The sequence below is a fragment of the Elephantulus edwardii genome, unplaced genomic scaffold, assembly GCF_000299155.1.
Source record: "Elephantulus edwardii isolate Elephantulus edwardi_28Jun2011 unplaced genomic scaffold, EleEdw1.0 scaffold00094, whole genome shotgun sequence".
NCBI lineage: Eukaryota > Metazoa > Chordata > Mammalia > Macroscelidea > Macroscelididae > Elephantulus > Elephantulus edwardii.
In genome coordinates, this window is record NW_006399844.1 from 54,080 (window position 1) to 74,817 (window position 20,738).

The 20,738-nt window shown below is 39.3% G+C and overlaps 1 protein-coding gene across 1 annotated transcript in view; it reads left to right on the forward strand.

The window, feature by feature from the left end:
* Positions 1 to 13,886, forward strand: part of LOC102862845 (HEAT repeat-containing protein 6-like) — a 34,490-nt gene extending 20,604 nt beyond the window's left edge. Inside the window, 10 exon segments of the mRNA XM_006890893.1 lie at positions 1,395 to 1,750; positions 2,517 to 2,639; positions 3,087 to 3,173; positions 4,739 to 4,873; positions 7,221 to 7,343; positions 9,173 to 9,297; positions 11,216 to 11,312; positions 12,742 to 12,946; positions 13,024 to 13,542; positions 13,545 to 13,886. Coding sequence (XP_006890955.1) covers positions 1,395 to 1,750; positions 2,517 to 2,639; positions 3,087 to 3,173; positions 4,739 to 4,873; positions 7,221 to 7,343; positions 9,173 to 9,297; positions 11,216 to 11,312; positions 12,742 to 12,946; positions 13,024 to 13,542; positions 13,545 to 13,651 — 1,877 coding nt within the window. The 3' untranslated portion in view covers positions 13,652 to 13,886.
* Positions 13,887 to 20,738: the final 6,852 nt, after the last annotated feature.

Here is a 20,738-nt window from a genome sequence, read left to right on the forward strand (position 1 = left end):
TTTTGAGAAAAGAAACTGGAGTGTAAAACTTAACTAATTTAACAGTATCTCCTCTAAAGCTCAGATAAAATCAGAGAACTTCAAATTCTCTACCAACTACATGTCTTATTTTCTGTTATTTCCTAACTTGCTCCTAACACCTTTTCTAGGTGTATTATGAACACTTGCCCTTTGGATATTCTCCCCCTTTTTGTTTATAAGCTTTAGGATCAGTCCTCATCAGAGTTTAAGTTCCTCAGTCAGAGTTGTAGAATTAGAAGGAAGTATGTATGTTTTGGTAACATCATGGAAAGAGCACTGGAGCTAGCTGGAGTCACTCTGAGAAGGGTTTCTAGGCTACTCCATGACTACTGCTTTATAGTCATGGCCCTCTGAGCCTTGAGTTCCTCCTGTAGGAAGATTTATACCTCCCTCATAGGACTTTCTGATCCTCAAATGAGATAATTATAAATTGAGTCTAGTCCATTCCTTTCATTAAGGTGTAAAATAAAACCCAGAAAAGTAAAACTTGCTCAGGATCTCTGATCACATTAGAGATGGAAGTAAGATTAAAACCTCCCAAGTCTTCTGCTCGGCCCACTGCTTAGCTTTCTCTTTCTGAGAGAAGTCACTGTGTCTCAGAGCTCCTTTCCACATGTCTAGCTTTGTTCTCCAATAACTTACTTGTTAAAATGTTCAATCCACAGAAAAGTCGAAGGAATAGTACAGTCAACACTTGTGTATCTGTACCTAGACTTAACAGTTATTAACATTTTATTCTTTAAAAATTAACATATTTGCATTCTCTTTCTTCCTATACGTGTTACATGTATGTGTATATATGACTATTTCTCCCTACACTGAAAGAAAATTAAAGACAGGCTGTTTCACTCTTAAATACCTTAGCACACATCTCAGAATGAGGACAATCATTTGAAAACAGTATTTTCACATCTAATGAAGTAAACAGTGATTTCATACTACCTAGTAGTCCACATTTAAATTTCTCCACATGTCCCAAAAAGCCTCGATTTCTTTTAAAATTTAAAGATTCATTTATGTTTCATGAACTGCCTTTAGTAGTAATGGCACGTTAGTTTCTTAAATATTTAGAGTAGTACACCTACCATTTTTTTTTCTCCAATGATAAGGAGTTTTGAAAGAGTCCAAGCCATTTGTCTGAACAGAAAATCTTAACAGCCTGGATTGGTAGAATTTTTTTTTTCCACATTATTATTTTACCTTTTACTTCTCCCCTGTGTATTTTTTAAAAAAAAAACAAACCTGAGAGGTAGTTCTAGAATTGTAGTTAGATTCAAATTAAACAAAGTCCTATAATTCTAAACTGCTCAGTAATGACAATTACGATCCATAATGAAGATAACTAATGGGTTCTTACTGTTTTCCATTATCAGATGTTAATGTTCGTGTATCAAGTCTTACACTCTTAGGAGCTATAGTTTCTACTCATGCACCTTTACCTGAAGTTCAGCTGCTTTTACAGCAGCCTTGTTCTTCTGGACTCAGTAATAGCAATTCAGCAACTCCTCATCTGAGCCCTCCTGATTTGTGGAAGAAAGCTCCGTGGGGACCCTCTGTAGAAGAGACCACCATGCACTCCCCCAGGGGCTCGTCTGAGCCCTGCTGGCTCATTCGCCTTTGCATTTCCATTGTTGTACTGCCCAAGGAGGATTCCTGCTCAGGTTGCGAGGCTGGCTGTGCAGCAGCTGGGCTCTATGAACCGTCCCCCATGCGACTGGAGGCCTTACAGGTAGGGAGAAGGTTTCATTTCCTCATCTTTGAAGTACAAATAATGAAGAGTGTATAAATGAAAATAATGTAAAGTCCAGCCATATGTAACAAGTCTTACAGAGAGTTATATTTTAGATATGGGTGGTTTGGTTTTATTGTTTTGTTTTGAGAGTTACTTAGTTGTAAAACGTCAAGATTTTTCCTTTTTTTTTCTTGTTGCTTGTTATTTTAGTCACCTCGAGAAGTATTTGATAGATGGGTGAACAGAGTATGTAATTATTCTGAAAAAAACTGTATTAAATTTTTTTTCTGAAAATTAAATGTTTAGTTTTCTGTAAATTTGTCCCTGTTCTTGTGCTGCTGAAGGAAAGCGAAATTATTGCTTGCTCAAAAGAAGTAAACAATCCAAGATAAAAATACTTGCTTTTCCTCTATACAAACGTGATCTAAGATGTGGATTTCATCCTGAATTTGACTACTAATAATCTGTGCAACATTAAACACATTTTTTAACCTTTTCCGCCTTCATTTCTTCGACTTGAAAAGTACAAAATCTACCACAAAAATTGTTCAGAGACTCAAATGGGATGATACTAATGAAAAACTAAGTAAATTCTAAGACACCATAAAATTGTATGATTTTATTTATGAAATAAACCATTTATTTGGTCATCCTTCATCTCATTCAGCATGATATTTTAGCTCTTGTTAGGAATGAATCGTTTCTGAAATACTTTTCTGGATTCAAGTCATGGGGTTAATCCCTTGCCACCTTTGTGTTGCAGGTACTGGCGCATCTGGCAAGGGGTTACTTTTCAATGGCTCAGACCTACTTGGTGGAGCTTGGAGAGGTGATTTGCAAGTGCATGGGAGAAGCAGATCCATCCATTCAGCTTCATGGAGCAAAGGTAGTGAAGTTCATTAAAAGCAGTGTGGTTGTGTTACTGTTGCTGATTTTCATCTTCTGTTTCTTCCTTCTGCTGTGTGTCCATCACTTCTCAGGTTTCCTAAAGAATGTTTGAATACAGGTACCTTTACTGATAATACTTCTGGTAAGGCAATCAGACCTTCCTCCATCTTTGGCTCTGTATGTAAACCCAGAATATGGGTGATAAATCAATCTTTCTCTCTCTCTCTTTCCCCTTTCTCCTCTTTTTCCTCTCTCTTCTCTCTCCCCCCCTTCCCCTCCTACTTCCCCCCCCCCCCCCATTTCTCTTTCTCTCTCTCAGGTAATTTTGCTCCCGGGAAAATTTTGTCTCCCTTTGATTTGTGGTGGTCTCCAAACTGAAGTTAACAGTGACTTGTATAATTCTAATTCTTTGTCTAGATAATCCCTTTTTTTTTTATCTTGGCAGCTTCTGGAAGAATTGGGTACAGGAATAATACAACAGTATAAACCAGACTCTGCCACAGCACCTGATCAGAGAGTGCCAGTCTCTTTGGTAAGTAAATGTGATTTTGAATGTTTCTCTGTTCTTAGTGGCTCTTTTATAGCTTTCTTTTGAAGTTCAGTGATAAAGTGGAATAGATGGCATCAAACTGACAGTAGCATCTTGAAAGAATAGATAAGAAGCTTAGGGAACAATGACTTTATGTGAATGGGGGACTAACAACTCAGAAAAATAAGGTGTCACTGAATTGTACATGTAATAACTGTTGAATTGGGTTGTTTTGCTCTATATATTCTTAATACCACTACCAACATCTCTCGCCCTAGTCCCTCCCCTCGATAGACTGCCGTTCAAGCTGAGATGTGACCATTGATAAGGCTGAGATTTGAGTTCTGCTATCAAACAGTCTAGGATTTTGTCAAAAGAGCAAGGGCCATGTAGAGATTGCCATATCTGACCTTGACCACCTTTACAGGGGAACTATTCTGTCAACAGCATCAGCAACACAGAGCCAATTCCCATGAGGTCAGGCATGTCGCCCACACTCCTGTGCCACTTTCCACTCATCTCAACACTAATCTTACTGCTTTACTGGATCCAAAATCTGGTGCAATAGCTCAAAGACCACACAGAACCATAATGGGGAAGTCAAAAGGTTGTTACCCAGGTTAATAGCAGAATGCAGTAAAGACAGTTTCTAAAATGTGCTCACAGGTACCTCAGCTGTAAGCCTTGTGACTTTAGGCCAGTGTTACAAAGCTCTCAGTCCTATGAATATTGCCACCCTTCCTCAGTCCTCCAATTGTCTTAACAAACCTGGGCAAAGGCTCTTAGCTCTGGTTCTGGGAGGGTGGGAGTAGGGGGAGAGGATAGCATTGCCGAGGTCAGTTCTATCTCATGTTGGGTATCTGGTTCCCTGCGTCAACTGCTGTGGCTTTTGCTCTGGTCCTAAAGGATGAGTTGCACTCTCCTATAAACTCTTTTCTGGTGGTGAAGTTCTTGCTGCTGGATCTGCACGATGACAAGACCAGCCTATCTCCTTATGAATAGGCTAACACACCCTATTCCCATAGTCCTACCCATCTATATGACAAAGGAAAATTCAGTGGCTAGGAAAGCCATTTGAATACTAAACTCTTCATAGATTTGAATCCAAACATCTCCCTTTTCTAGTTAGAAAGTAAACCTTTCAGATTGTGTTTTTGTTTGGTTGGTTTTTCTTTTTCAAGTCTATGAAGTTAAAAAAAATGTATTCATTGTAACATGAGTTCTCTGTTGCTGAGTAACAAATGACCCCAGGACCTCTTGTTGTTGTTAGCCAAGTGGAAACGCCATGTATAGCAGAGTGGAATCCCTCCACAAGGTTTTCCTCAGTATTATTGTCACTATTCTTTCTGCTCAACTTTATCTATTATGGTGTAATTCCTAAATCAATAAAATGAAAAAATTCACCTACTTGTTTTTTGTAAAGGTCTTCTCATAACTTTGAAAGAAGAACCAATGAAAACTTTCCCCAAACCAAGCCTTTCATTACTGTGGTCACTTCTTATGGCTTTGTGTCATGTTTGTCCACCTGTTGTGTCTGGGACTTAGTTTGAGCAGTGCTTCTCTTCCAGGTGGTGACATTCTGGATGATGATGCTCAACGGCCCTTTGCCCAGAGCCCTCCAGAACTCCGAGCACCCGACCCTGCAAGCGAGTGCCTGTGACGCGCTGTCTTCCATCTTGCCAGAGGCCTTCAGTGTTCTGCCGGTAACTTCCAACAGCATTTTTTATCAATTATATTTCTGAGCTTCGGAGTTTGATACTTTCCCATTTTAACTGATCTTCAGCATTGTTTCAGAGGAAAAGGTGGTTATTGTATTTTTTAAAGTTATTTGACTTTTATTTGATGCTGAATCATTTACTCCTGAGCCATGTCCTTTTGTTACTTCAGTTTCTTCTGGGAAACTTCATCTTCTGGTTTAGGACCAGTGTGTTCTTTTCAGTAAGGATCATCTCATGTGGCAGGGGGAGGTCATGTAGGGGTCAATCCGACCATGAGCTCTGTATGTGCGGCAGTGCACATCGGGAGCTTGGTTCACCTGGATGTGCTCAGGAACCAGAGACTCGACATCTAAACCCTTAAGTTCAGCTTTACTCTCTGCATTTTTAAGCATATGCAGCAAAACTCAGTACTCTTTTTGGACCTGGGCACACCACCTGCCAACTCCACTGCTGTAATGTTGGAATGGCGTTGTACTGCTTTTATAAAGTGACATCTTTCAAATACTTGGTGGCTTTCCAGATATACATACCCTTGATGGCCTGGGCAGTTTCCCGAGCATTCTTAAAATGGACTTGGAGATTTGAGCCCTTTGGTTTGCATGATTTTGTGGAATTTTCCAGATCAAGTGAGTAGCAAACCATTTTGGGAGGTCACCTGAGGCCACGCACAAGAAGAGACATTCCTATTCTATTAGAGAATGAAATGAGGTAGGTGGAGAACAGCAGACGGAGAAACTTTGAGTAAAACCTTTATGAAACCAGACAGTTTTTGCCCTGTGCTCCCGAAGGGAGAGGATAGAAGGTCGAGGAGCACTTGGTGTTCTTAAGTTAGAAAAGTTTCAGAAAGATTTCAGATATGAAAGTTGGAAAGGCTTAGGTTTAACTTACAGTTCTTGATTTTGATTTGGTTCTTAGGTTCTGAAACTTAGTCTCATTGCCTGTGAAATGACAGTGTAAGAAATGATACAAAGTATGTGAAAATGGCATTGAAATACGGTTATGCAGATGATACAACCATGCTCACTGTAAATGAGGACTTGAAGCGCTTGCTGCAGAAGATCAAAGAATATAACCCTCAATATAGATTGCATCTCAACATCAAGAAAATAAAAATTCTCACCACTGGACCTATAAGCAACATCATGGTAAATGGAAAAAAGATTGAAACTGTCTGACTTCATCCTATTTGGTTCCACAGTCAATACACTTGGTACCCAGTAGTCAGGAGATAAGGAGACGTATTGTACTGGGAAAATCTGCAGTCAGGGACTTTTTCAAATTATTGAGGAGCAGTGATTTTACTTTGAGGACTAAAGTGTGCCTGATTTAGACCATGGTCTTTTCTGTTACTTGCTATGCTGCTGAGCACTGGACAGTAGATGTGGATGACAGAAGAAAAATTGATGCCTTTGAGCTGTGGTCTTGGAGTAGAGTATTGAACGTCCTGTGGACTACCAAAAGAACAAACATGTCTTGGAGAAGATACAGCCAGAATGCTCCTTGGAGGCAAAGACGATAAAATTTCATCTCATGTACTTGGGCTTGTTGGTAGGAGAGGTTATTCACTGGAAGGGACATCATGCTTGGGAAGATGTTTGGACAGCGAAAGAGAGGAAGACCTTTGACCAGGTGGATTAACACAGTGACTACAGCAGTGGGCTCAAATGTGTTAGGGATTGTGAGGTGAGCACAGGATAGGACAAGGTTCAGATCTGTTGTTCATAGGGTCACTGTGAGTCATACCCAACTCTATGGCCCCTAACAACAACATGTGAAAAGAGTTAGCTTGGTACCCAACACAGATGATACTCAAACCACTTGGTTTTTTTCACTCTTCAGTGAGATCTGCCTGTTTTTCTTAACATTTAAATGAGCTTTCCTAAAGAAAGCAGTAGTAATGGGATTTTTGTTTTTGTTGTATGTTTCATCAAGTTGGAATCAACCCATAGTTGGCCTTCCAGCGGGTTGTCAGAGGCAGTAAATCACGTGGGAGGAGATCTCACATCTTTTTCCAATGGAGCAGCTGGTGGATTCGAACTGCATTGTTGGCAGCCCAGCTCCTTACCACTAGACCACCAGCATTCCCTTTGATGAAATAGAAGTTGTAATATCTGATAATGGATGCTGCATATGTGTCCTTATGCAAAGTGGGTGTTCAGGTAATAGAGTGTGAGTTGGACCTTTGTACTTTAACAGCAATAGCCTCAAGGTCACAGTTATGGTCAGCTCCTGAATAGCGACTCAGATGCAGATCTGTCAGTCATATGTTGAAGACACTGCCTATTAGTTAGATCACGTCTCACTTTTCCTTTGCCAACCTTCATCTTTGCAGAATGACCGGCAGATCCTGTGCATCACAATATTGCTCGGACTGAATGACAGTAAGAACCGTTTGGTGAAAGCTGCAACCTCACGGGCCCTTGGAGTCTACGTGCTTTTTCCTTGTCTCAGACAGGTCAGAATGAGCCAGCTTAGCCCTTCTCTGTCTCTTTAATGACCCATAACACTGCTTTTCTGATGGATTTTGGGCTCGTGAATGGACAATAAAGCAAACACAGTTGCTTTGTAATCTGGTTTCCTTAATTGCTTGTAAAAGAATACTTATGTCTGTAATTCATATATTCTTTAACTACTGGGCATGCTCTCAGATCCCTGGTGCTAATAAATGCTTAACATAATTGAAAGATTAAATGAAAATGAAATAAGACATTGACATGTGATAGTATGAATTTGGAGTATTGATATAGCTTTACATAAATAACTGAATTTCTTTTTTAAATTTTTTTTAGATTTCTTCTTTAATTTTTTAAATTTTATTTAAATTTATTATTAATTTCAATAAAAATTTACAGACACTTTGGATTTCCGTTCATTCATTGTTGTACTTTTCTCCCCTCCCAACCCTCCCCCCTAGTATACTACCCTCTTAGAAAAGTAAAAGACAAATTCTTTCATTGTTTTACAAACCCTCCCCCAGGTCCACTCCACCATATAGCCTTCACTCTAGACTCCTGTCATGACAAAAATACCTAATCACATATCCCTTTTAAACTTTTTTTAATTCTTTCTTCACATTTATCTGACCCATAATGACTATGATGTGTTTTAAGAATGCATTTCAGGGAGCTCTGGTGGCCTAGTGGCAAGAAGCTGCACTACAATCCCAAAAGTTCATGGTTTGAGTCCACCAGATGCTCTGCTGAAGAAGGAGGGGCAGTCTCCTCCTGTACCAGTCAGATCCAATTTTACGGTACACGCACAAAAAATAATAAAATAAATTTTAAAAAGTTATTAAAAAAAAAGAATGCATTTCACTGATACAACGTTGTTTCCTGAGGAAGAAATCAGGCCAAACACAGATTATCTATCCCAGGCCATGTGTGATGTATGGAAAGGAATTTGGCTTCTGTTTTTGGTCCTTGAAGGCGAGATCACAGCTGAGGCTAATGAGCAGAAGCTGAACAGACCAAGAAGTAGCCTGATTCGTCCAGCCTCAGGAGGCATGATGTAACCTATCATGATCACACTGTGAGGCCTATAAAAAAAGCCCCGAGTGCTAAGGCTCAGTTGAACTTCCTGGTTGGTGAAAATCTCTGCTCTTGAGAAAGGTAGCCCATCCCTTTTGGTCATAGATGCTCCGCAGCCCTCCCAGACTTCCTCCTATGCATCTCCCAATTTCTGTCATTTTTGGCTATAGTTAATCTGATGCTGTAAGTGTGGTGTATTTTCCCTTGATTTCTCTTGAATAATTTCATTGACTTACTGGACCCAAAGAAGCCTTAGAAATGGCAGGCCAGAAAGTAAGGTTGTTTTGTGAATTCCTCAGACTTAACAGCTAGTGTCTTCCTATTTGACAATCTGAAGGATGATGTCCTTTGAATTGTGAACTCTGACCCAGCTGTGAGGGGGTTGAGTTGAAGAGAGAATGCTGCATGGCTTACTGGCAGTGAGGATTGAGAAATGGAAATAAGAGGACTTGATCTAGCCCCACCCTTTAGGGTCTGAATTCATACTTTTCTTTACCATGAACTAAGTTACAGTATGTTCACAAGGGCAAAATTCCCAAATTGTAGGAGAGGTGCCTTTGGAATTTTAGTGAATGTCTAAATTGTGATTAAATGTAAGAAGAACAGTGAGTTATTTTGAGTTCCAAATAGAAATGCATTGTAAAGGGTTATATAGCTTTACCTGAAAAGTTTGTTGGTTTTGTTTTTTTTTTTTTAATTTGAGAAATACCAGTGTGAGTTCCTAAAGCAACTATGTATTGTTTTGTTTATCTTCTAGGATGTCCTGTTTGTTGCAGATACTGCAAATGCAATACTGATGTCACTTCAAGACAAGTCCTTGAATGTCCGAGTCAAAGCAGCCTGGTCCCTGGGAAACTTGACGGACACTCTGATTGTCAACATGTAGGTGGCCCAGCTTATCTTCCTAAGGATGACTTCTCAGGCATAGTCCCTGAAAGATATTTTGGCTTTTTATAGAAAAGGACTGATAGTAATTCTACTTCTTTATAGTTAATCATCCTACTTTGTTTAGTATCCCTTTTAGTAATAATATTAACAAGTTTGTGTTGTTGAGTATCATCGAGTCGGAACTGACCTATAGCTTAGCCTTCAGTGGGTTTTCAGAGGCAGTTAATTGCACAGGAGGAGATTGCCCATCCTTCTCCCACAGAGCAGATGGTAGATTTGAACTGCATGCCTTTGGGATTGCAATGCAGTTTCTTACCACTAGGCCACCAGAGCTCCCTATTAACAAGCTACATTTTTATATATTTTTTGTTATGTACCATCAAGTTGCCTATGACCTGTAGTGACTATTTGTACAACAGCTCTGAAGTCTGGCCTGTCCTGAGCCAGTGTCACTGATTCTGACACACCAACCCCCCACTGCCCTAGTCACTGTACTAATTCATCTCATCCGAGGTCTTCCTTTCTTGTGCTGTCCCTCCACCCTTCCAAGCATGATGTCCTTTTCTTTTCTTTTTTTTTTTTTATGATGTCCTTTTCTAAGGACTGATCCCTCCTGGCCCCATGCACACATTATGTGATACGGAGCTTCAAAATCCTAGCCGGCAAGGAGAAACTTGGTTTCACCGTCTCTAAGACAGACCTATTTGTTTTCCTGGCAGTCCATGGTCTGTTCAAGACTAGGAATATATTAAGTGGTAGTTCTCAGTTTTCATCACATCAGGTCACGGTGACCCCATATGTGCAGAAGAGAGCTGCTCTTTATTGTTGCAGAGAGTTGTGAACTTGCAGTGGCAGATTGCCACATCTGTCTTCCAAGGCTCCTCTGTGTGGATCTCAACCACCAACCTTCTGGTTAGTAGTTGAGCATTCAATAGTATGTGCCATGCAGGGCCTCCAGTATATTGCTGTCAGATGCCTTCAAGTCAGCTCATATTCATATGACTGTGTGTACAACAGAATGAAACCCCACCTGATCCGTGCTTTCCTCGCTGTCCGTGAAAATGCGGGAATATGAAAGTAGAAATCCAAAACCTTGGTAGTACTGGTGGTCCTGCTTCTTTAAATACAGTTTGTTTTTTGGTTTAAAACCATTTTCATAAATGCCAAAAGATTATCATTGTGAAGCCTTTCTCATGTCCTGACCCTTAGGTCCCCTCCCTAGAGGCCACTAATGGTAATACACAAGTGACTTTTGATTATTTAACTCTTAACATGTACATTGTATAAACGTCTTGGATTTTATGAATTTTTAATTGATACTTAACGTTGTGTAGTCTGTCCCTTTTGGAAGCAGAAGTGGCATCCACTTCCTAAATAACATGCCTCCAGAAACTATGAATTTTGACAGATGTTTCTAGTTGTAGAGGGGCTTTAGGCCTTCATAGGGTTGCTATGAATTGTGCTCAACTCGCAGGCAATTAACAACAACCATACTCTGTCCCTATTAATGATTATTTAATCATCCTGTTGCTTTAATTTGGTTTTGGCTTTAGGCTTTTCTATGCACTGAACATTGTCGTGTAGAAAATCTCCGTTTTGAGATCACTTTTTTATATATAGTGGCATTTACTTCCTAAACAACATGCCTCTGGAAACTCTGAACTTTGAGAAACTATGATAGGCTTTAGGTCTTTTGTTCATAGCGTCGCTATGAGTTGTACTTGACTCATTGGCAGTCAACAACAACAGTAACAACTGGGTCAAAAAGATAGAAACTAAATCTGTGTATGATCTGAACAGATTTGTCGAAGGTTTGGTTTTTTTTTATACTTCTACTAAGTAAATATATTTTTTATGTGTATGTACTTAAATATTTTTCCTTGTACCTGTATTGTCTGCTTTGGTGTAATAGGGAAACACCAGACCCAAGTTTCCAGGAGGAGTTCTCTGGTCTCCTGCTCTTAAAAATGCTGCGATCAGCAATAGAGGCGTCCAAGGATAAAGATAAGGTAGGCTTACAACACAGCCCAGCACTTCTCATTTAGATGATTGGTGTCTTAGAGTTTTATCCCAGTATGTGATGTTTCACTCCACAAACTGGCCTATTAAATCCCAGAGGGGTCAAGTATGTACGCTCTTTGGGGGTTTAACGGGGCTACTCCACACCTAGACGGTTTCTTTGTTGTCAGGTGCTCCATGAAGATAAGCAATACCTGTTGTAATACTATACGGTAATATATTTGTGTTGGACTATTAAGATGAATATTTTAATGTTTTCCATTTTTTTATATAAAATGATCAAGTCTGATAGATGATCTTTTAGTTTTGAGTAACCCCTGTGTTTTATAAATGAGTGTTAATAATAGACCTGCCCTTTAGGTGAGGCAGACATGGATTCACATCCAGGCCAGAGACCTTTATTGCATTATTTAACTTTTCTGAAGTCCGTTTTTCTCATCTACAATTTGGAAATAGTTTTACATCCCTCACTGGAATCTAAGATGGCTTACATTGAAGCAACCTGATGTGTATGTATTTAAAAATCATGCTTTTCTTATGCTGAGTGAACTAACTCAGTCCCACAAGGACAAATACTGTATAAAACCATTACTGTAGAATTAGTATGAGGATCCAAGGTGGGATGAAGAGTGGAAATAGAAGGGGGAGGATGGGGAGGATAGGGTGTTAATCATAGGGTTGCACAGTTTGATGGGTGGGTGAGGTGAAGGAAATGGGAAGGATTTTTTTTATGAAAAGCAATATATTTAAACATTGTATATAAATCAGAATAAAATTTTTAAAAAATTGCTCTAAAAAATCATGCTTTTCCATTTGGTAAGAAATCTCTCTCTCTTCTCTGGAAGAAGACCTCTTTTGAATCAACCATGCCAGTCTGTAATGACCCATATCAATCACTGAAAAACCTGATGAGTCACCTGAGAAACCCATATCAGACTTAATTTTTTGTCAGAATTTCTGGGATGAGGGCCTTGGATAATTGATTGGTCTTTTTTTTAACTCCCATGAGTTAAATAGTTAATATTTAAGAGTTAAAGAGTTAATAGGCTATAAGAGTAAAGAACATCTAGTCTAGCAGAAAATTTAATAGACCAGAATCATGAAGCCTGGCATATTTTCCTAATCTTGCTGTGTGACTTTGTCCATGAGGCAGATGGGCAGGTGCTCACTGAAGTTTGTGAAGCACTTGCAAGAAAACCAGGGAGAGGATCTTTTGAAGAATGACACATCAGGCTGCACCATCAGACAGGACTTTGCAAAATTCCAAGAACTTGGAGAGAGTGGAGCTCTTTCAATTTTATAGTTTGCATTTTTGTTTGATTCTCTATTTTCAGAAATCTAGAACTTTAAGCTGAAATTTTATTTTCTGAAACAACACTTTGGCAAATGAGGTTCTAATAATAATACATTTTATTCTAGGTAAAAAGCAATGCTGTCCGGGCCCTTGGGAATTTGCTTCATTTTCTACAGCCATCTCATATAGAAAAACCCAAGTTTACCGAAATCATCGAAGAGTCTATCCAGGCCCTCATTTCTACTGTTCTAGCTGAAGCTGCCATGAAAGTCCGATGGAATGCTTGTTATGCAATGGGAAACGTATTTAAAAATCCTGCTCTTCCATTAGGTAAGAGAGTTCCTTCTGCCCCAGCCACCCACTGACTTTTGAGCCTTCACTTGTTTTAATGGCTTGATCATTTCTAGGAACAGCCCCATGGACCTCCCAGGCCTACGATGCCCTGACATCCGTTGTAACCTCATGTAAGAACTTCAAAGTACGCATCAAATCTGCCACCGCTCTCTCCATCCCAGGCAAGAGAGAGCAGTATGGGTCCACTGAGCAGTACACTCAGATCTGGAACGCACTGGTCACCGCCTTACGAAAGAGCGAAGACACCACAGACTTTTTGGAGTTCAAGTATTGTGCCAGCCTCCGGACCCAAATCTGCCAGGCACTGATTCATCTCTTGAGTTTGGCCAGCACCTCAGATTTGCCCTGCATCAAAGAAGCCCTTGAACAGAACAGGGACATGATCCGTTCCTTTATCCTGCAGTTTTTAAAGTCAGGAGCTGAAGGTGATGACACCGGACCACCCCACAGCCCACAAGAGAGAGGCCAGATGGTCAGAGCGGCCCTGGAGCATATAGGCAGCATCCAGGCACCAACTGGTGACACAGCCAAAAGAGCTATCAGGGGCTTCTTAGACGATATCCTGACTGACTATTTAGGCCAGCTGGATCACAAGTGGCACCCTTTGGAGTAGCAGGTCATTGGACATCCATCATATTTTACAAATGGAACCAGGTTGACACCAGGGAGACACACATTTGAGCAGCTGATATGTGGGGTTGCATCGTAGGGGCAAAAGCAATCTACCTACTAATTATTTAGAATGACTTAGCAGTTACTTAAGGGTTTCTCAAAGGGCTCAGCTACTTTCTTGCATAGTCATGATCTGGGTTGTTGGAATCTCTGACCTGTTTCACCACCAGCTAAGGAGCCAGCTTGTATAGTGCATGCAGACCAGGGATGCTGTGTTTGAAGGGTGTTTAGCCTCAGAAAAAAATAGATATTAAGGCTTACCAATGTGTCATGTTGTGATGGCTGCATGTGGCTGTGATACTGGTAGCTATGTCACCAGTATTGCAAACACTAGTGGCATCATCCATGATGGACAGCTTTCAGCAGAGTTTCCAGATGAAGACAAACGAGCAATAAAAGCCTGGTGACCTGCTTCCAAAAATTAGCTTATGAAAACCTTTGGATCACAACAGAGCACTGTGTGACCCACTTGATTTGAACACATCATCAAGAAGGGTCAGTCGCAGGAAGAGGACAGCATGTTTGGTAATGTAGAAGGCCAAAAAGGGTAGGAGACACCATCAGTGACAGGATCAGGACAGTAGTCCTAACAGTGGACTCACACATGCCAGTAATCATGAGACTCGTATGGAACTGGACAGTGTTTCATTCTGTTGTATGTAAGGTTGCCCTGAGTTGTAGTAGACTCAGCAGTACCTATTTATTTTGTCTCTGAATTTTTTTTCCCTTTTATAATAAACTAATGAAAACTATTAGTATGCATGCAATCTCCTGTTTTCTTCAAGGTGCCTTTTATAGAACACTGTTAGGAAAACTGTTAGTCTGTCAATTTATAATGGTTCAACGTGACAGGTTGCTGAAGTTCTGAAGGTTCCTTCAAACTAAACTCACTACCATCAGGTGGATTTGGACTCACAGTAAACCGAGAGGCCACAGTAGAACTGCCCCGCTGGGTTTCCAAGACTGTAAATGTTTATAGAAGCTGACTGCCTCATCTTTCCCCCACAGAGCACATGGTGCCTTTGAACTGCCAGTCTTTCTGCTAGCAACCAAGCTACTTTACCCACTGCTCCTTGTTGTTTGTTGTTAAGTGCCCTCGAGATTGGTCTTCTGGATTTAGTTAACAATCAGCTGTGGACTGGAAGCCTCTTATTTCAATCAGTCAGGACATGGTGGGCAGGCCTTAGTATATAAAAGTCAGTTGGGCCTTCAGTCTCCAGTGTGGAGGCTTCTGTGTGAAACAGTTGTGAAACACTGCACCTTACACATTGGTAAATAGTGCACTGAACTTCCCAAGTACTCACTTTATCTAGAAGCCGCCTCATGGCTTCCCACAATGAGATAACCAATTGAAATTTTCTTCAGTAAGGAAATGGATGAACAGACATGTATATCAATTTAGTGGAATGAATAGTGCATTAATTATTGATACACATAACAACATGGATGATTCTCAAAGGCATTATGTAAAATGAAAGTCACCAGTCTTAAAGTGATTACATAATGTATGCTTCCATTTATATGACATGGAAAGGCAAAACTATAATGATGAGAATAAATTGGTGGTTGACAAGGACTAGGAGTGCAGGAAGGAAGTGCCAGATAACAGTGAGACCAGGTACGTTTTTTTATTGAATGAAAACCAACATCCCCCCCCACCAAGAGTCACTATACATGAGTGAGATATGTGCCTAATCAATATTTCTTGGCTGTTTTTCCTTTGCAAAACATTTCACCTAGCTTCTCAGTTAATTATTCTTCATCATGCGCATAGTTATTTATATCTCCATTTTATAGATGGGATAACAAAAGAATTTAAGTGACGCACACAGTACAGTTAGTAGGTGCAGAGATGTACTTGAACAACACTGATTCCAGTGCCAATGAATTTAACCTTTTACTTTATAACACTTGGGACTCCATTATTTGGTGCTTTAAAAAAAAAATGAGAAAGACTTGGCCATATTCCAAATACAGAATTTCATTATAATGTTAAGTATACCTTTTTTCATGTTCTACACGTAGGCCAAGAGACTTAGGATGACTCACAGAGAGGCATGTCTCCAATTGCTTGGGTGAAAAGCACTGAACTAAAAATTAACTATCTTTACCTTCTTTACATTACTGTGATCTTAATATTTGTGAGCTATAAAAAGCATTTTATGATTCTTAAGCCTTCATGTTATTTGCAAGCGGATATTTATACTTTGCTTAAAATTTGAACTGTATACTTCTTGGTTCTCATATCCTATTTGCAAGTACACTAAGCTGTATAAATATTAAGTATAAACTACATTGGCAATCCAAATTGTGTAGGTATATTATAGCAGAGTGATAGAATGGCCAGCAGGTGGAGACAGAGAATAGAAAGTCATTCTGATTTTGTGTTTCTTTAGTTTGTGGGAAATTTTTTCATGCCAATGTTTATACACATTTTATTTTAGAACATTGTAATTAAAATGTCAATCATTTGTGCAGTTTATAATGTTAATTTTAAAGTTATGTACTGTTGAGTCAGAGCCAACCCCTAGCTGACCCTTTGTGGATTTTCAGAGGCTGTAAATCCCTGGGAAGAGATTATGCATCCTTCTCCCATGGAGCAACTGGTGGATTTGAACTGTGAGGGTTTGGACTGGCAGCACAGCTCCTTAGCAGTGAGCCACCAGAGCTCATTTTTTAAAATGAATTAAAATAGATTAATTCATTGATTGCAATATCTGATCAATATATCATGTATTTCCTTTCCCTTCACCCAACTCAAAGAACTCTGCTAACCCAAAGATTCCAACGCTGGTGGTCTGAAACCATCAGCAGCTCTGCAGGAGAAGGACGAACAATCTTCTTGTATGATTTACAACATTAAAGAGCCTCTGAAGGGTCTGTTCTGAGTGCAGACCAGTGACTTCTTTGAATTTCTCAGCTTTTCTGTATGTTAATTTTATTCCCCTTCTTTTCCCAGGAATCAAAATAAATTCTGTGTATAAACATTCCCTTAGCTTTCTACCATAGTGGTCATGCACTATAATAATCTTTTATGACAATTTCTTTTACTGCTGATTTGGAGTGAGCATTTATTTGTACAATTGCAACATGCAGACACACCCAGGAAGGAGAGTTTGTGGTGTTGCCCTTTTTTTTTTTTTAATTAATTTTAATGAAAGTTTACAGACTTAAGGATTTCCAGTCATTGTTGCACTTTTCTCCCTACCCATCCCCTCCCTCCCAATTCACTCTTCTCCTTGAAATGAAAAAACTCTTTTATTGTTATGCAATCCTTCCCCCAAAGTCCACTCCACTATGCAGCCTTCATTCTGGACTTCTGTAATGACAAGAATATCCATTCATATGTCCCTTTTAAACAGTTATCTCCCTCATCTGTTTCAATGCAATATATATCATTCCTCCCCTCCTTTTCTGTCTTCTCTCAACCCCGATGTCAGTCCCGTTTTTTAACAGTGGCCCTATGCAATATTTGTCCTTTTGTGACTGAGATATTTCACTCAACATGATGTTCTCCACGGTCATCCATTTTGCATATTTCATTAGTTCCTTTTCAATGCTGCATAGTATTCCATTGTGTGAATATACCAGAGCTTCTCTATCCATTCATTTGTTGATTGGCACTAGGGTTGTTTCCAGCTCTTTGCTATTACGAAGACACAATAAATATGGGTGGGCATATATCTGCTTGGGTGGCATTTATGTTTTCTTCAGGGTAAATTCCCAGTTGTGGAATTTTTGGGTCAAATAGTATTTCTATTTGCAACTTTTTGAGAAAGCACCATACAGCCTTCCAGAGTGGTTGCACCATTTTACACTCCCATCAACAGTGAATAAGGGTTCCAGTTTCTCCACAAGCTTGCCAGCATTTGATGTTTGCTGTTCTGTTAAATTTTGCTACTCTGACTGGGGTGAGATGATATCTCATAGTTGTTTTAATGTGCATCTCTCTCAGAGCTAGGGATTTTGAAAATTTCTTCATGTGCTTGTTGGCCATCTGAATGTCTTCTTTGGTGAAGTGTCTGTTCATATTCTGTGCCCATTTTTCAATTGGGTCATTTACTTTTATCTTGTTGTGGTGCTCGAGTATTTTATAAATTCTAGATATAAGTTCCTTGTCAGACATGTCATTACCAAATATTTTTTCCCAATCTGTGGCTTCCCTTTTTACCCTATTGGAGAAGTTTTTGGACGTGCATAGGGATTTGATTTTTAGAAGGTCCCATTCATCTACTTTATCCTGTCCTGGCTGTAGATTTTCCAGGATGCTTGGAAGACTGTTTATGTTGTGGATTAGAACTTCTAGAGTTCTTCTAAGCTTTTCTTTAATAAAGTTTATAGTCCTTTGTTTAGTCCTAGGTCCATAATCCACTTTGAATTCGTTTTTGTGTATAGAGTGAGGTGAGGATCTTGCTTGAGTTTTCTGCAGATGGTTTTCCAATTTTGCCAGCACCATTTGTTAAAAAGGCTGTCGCTTCCCCACTTAACTGATTTCATCTCCTTGTCAAAAATCAGTTGACCATAGGTAGATGGGCTGATTTCCATGAATTATTTTTTTTATCTGTTACTGGATTCAGGATTTTTTACATATATGTTTATGAGAGATATTGGCCTATAGTTTTCTATTTTGGTGGTGTCTACCTGGCGTATCACGATGGGAAAGTCTGTGGTTAGGGACCTCTCCAAAATACTCAAGAGCAACAGTGTCTCTCTGGAGACTAAGGTCCGCCTGATACAGGCCATGGTTTTTGCAATCACTTGTTATGCATCAGAGAGTTGGACAATGACTAGGGAGGATAGAAGGAGAATTGACGCCTTTGAGCTGTGGTGCTGGAGAAGAGTATTGAATGTACCATGGACTGCCAAGAAAACAAACAGATTCATTGTAGAGAGGATTAAACCAGGCTGCTCCTTGGAGGCAAGGATTCTGGGGCTTTGTCTGACATACTTTGGACATGTTGTAAGGAGAGACAGGTCTTTAGAGAGGGACATCATGCTGGGTAGAGTAGAGGGACAGCGCAGGAGGGGAAGACCCTCTATGAGGTGGATTGATTCAGTGACTGGGGTACTTGGGATGGGTGTGTCAGAGGCAATGAGATCGGCACGGGATAGAGCACGGTTTAGGGCTGTTGTACATAGGGTCGCTATGAGTCACAAATGACTCGATGGCACATAACAACAACAACAACCTGGCTTTGATATCAAGGATATATTTCCTTCATAGAATGAGTCTGGGAGAATTTCATCTTTTTCTATTTTCTGAAATAGTTTATGTAGAATTGGTGGCAGTTCTTCTCTGAATGTTTGAATGTTTGATAAAATTCACTTGTAAAACCATCTGGTCCAAGGGAGCTCTGGTGGCCTCATGGCAAGAAGTTCCACTGCAATCCTAGAGGTACGCGGTTCAAATCTACCAGATGCTCTACTGGAGAAGGAAGGCAATCTCCTCCTGTACCAGTCAGATCCAATTTGGTGGTACACACACACACACACACACACACACACACACACTAATAAAGAAAAACAAGACACAAACCATCTGGTCCAGGGCTTTTTTTTTTCTTTTTTTTTTTTTTGGCTGCAAGTTGTTTCATTGCCTTTTCAATTTCTTCTTTTGTAATGGGTCTGTTTCAGGTGTTCAATTTTGGTTTATGTCAGTTTAGGTAGGTTGTGAATTTCTAAGTATTTGTCCATTTCCTCTAGGATTTCATATTTGTTTGAGTATAGTTTTTCATAATACTCCATTGTTAACCCTTTTAGTATAGTTGGTTCCATTGCGACATTGCCTGCTTCATCCCTTATTTGGATTATTTGTTTCTTTTCCTTCTTTTCTTTTTTAGTTTTGTTAGTGATTTGTCGATTTTATTGATCTTTTCTAAAAACCAATTCCTTGTTTTGTTGATGGTTTCAATTGTTTTTCTGTTTCATTTATTTCTGCCTGAATTTTTATAATTTCAGGGGTTTTCTTGCTGTTCTTTTTCAATGTGTTGGAGATGTTGGGTTAAAGAGTCAATGGTTATTTTTTCCTTTCTTTTAATGTACTTGCTTACTGCTATAAATTAACCTCTAATTACTGCTATGGCTGTTTTCCAGAGGTTTTGGTAAGTTGTGTTTTGATTGTCATTTGTTTCAAGAAACTTTTTCATTTCCTTTTTTATTTCTTCTAGTACCCTCTCATGTTCAAGCTTCCAAATGTATGGGTTTTTCTTTATCCTCTTGTTACTAATTTCTAATTTTATAGCATTGTGGTCTGAGAAGATGCTTTGTGCTTTTGAATTTATTGATGCTTGCCTTGTGTCCTAAAATGTGACCTCTTCTGGAGAATGTTCCCTACACATTGGTGAAGAAGGTATACAGTGCTTTTTTGGGATGCGTTAGCCTATAAATATCTATGAGATTGAGTTGGTTTATTGTGTGGTTTAATTCTTCAGCATCTTTGTTGAGTTTCTTTCTGGAAGTTCTGTCTTTTCTTGAGAGCGGTGTATTGAAGTCACCAACTACTATGGTAGTGTCGTCTATTTCTTGTTTCAGTTTTGTTAATGTTTGTTTTATATATTTTGCAAGTCTTTCATTTCGTGCATAGATATTTATTATTCTATCTTCCTGTTCTATTGACCCCTTAATCATTATATAGTGATCTTCTTTATCCTTTATGATGGTTTTTGCATTGAAATCTATTTTATTGGATATTAATATCACCACTCCTGCTTTTTTTATGGTTGCCATTTGCTTGGTATATCTTTTCCCTGCCCTTTTATTTTTAGTCTTCCTTTATCTTCATTTTTCATGTGTGTTTCTTATAAACATATTGATGAATTTTGGGGTTTTTTTTAATCCAATCTGCTACTCTTTTTCTCATCAGTGGTACATTTAACCCATTTAAATTCAGTGTGATTATTGAGAGGCAAGGTTTTATTGCTATCATTTTGTTGCATTCTTTCTGGTGTTGTTAGTTACTTTGGCCCATCCTGCTTTCTGTGGCACCTCTGTAAGATAGACGTCTCTCGGGGTTTCCTGCAATGCTGGTCTTTTTTTTTTACTAACTCCTTTAGGTTCTGTTTTTTTTATGGGAATATCTTGATCTCTCCTTCATATT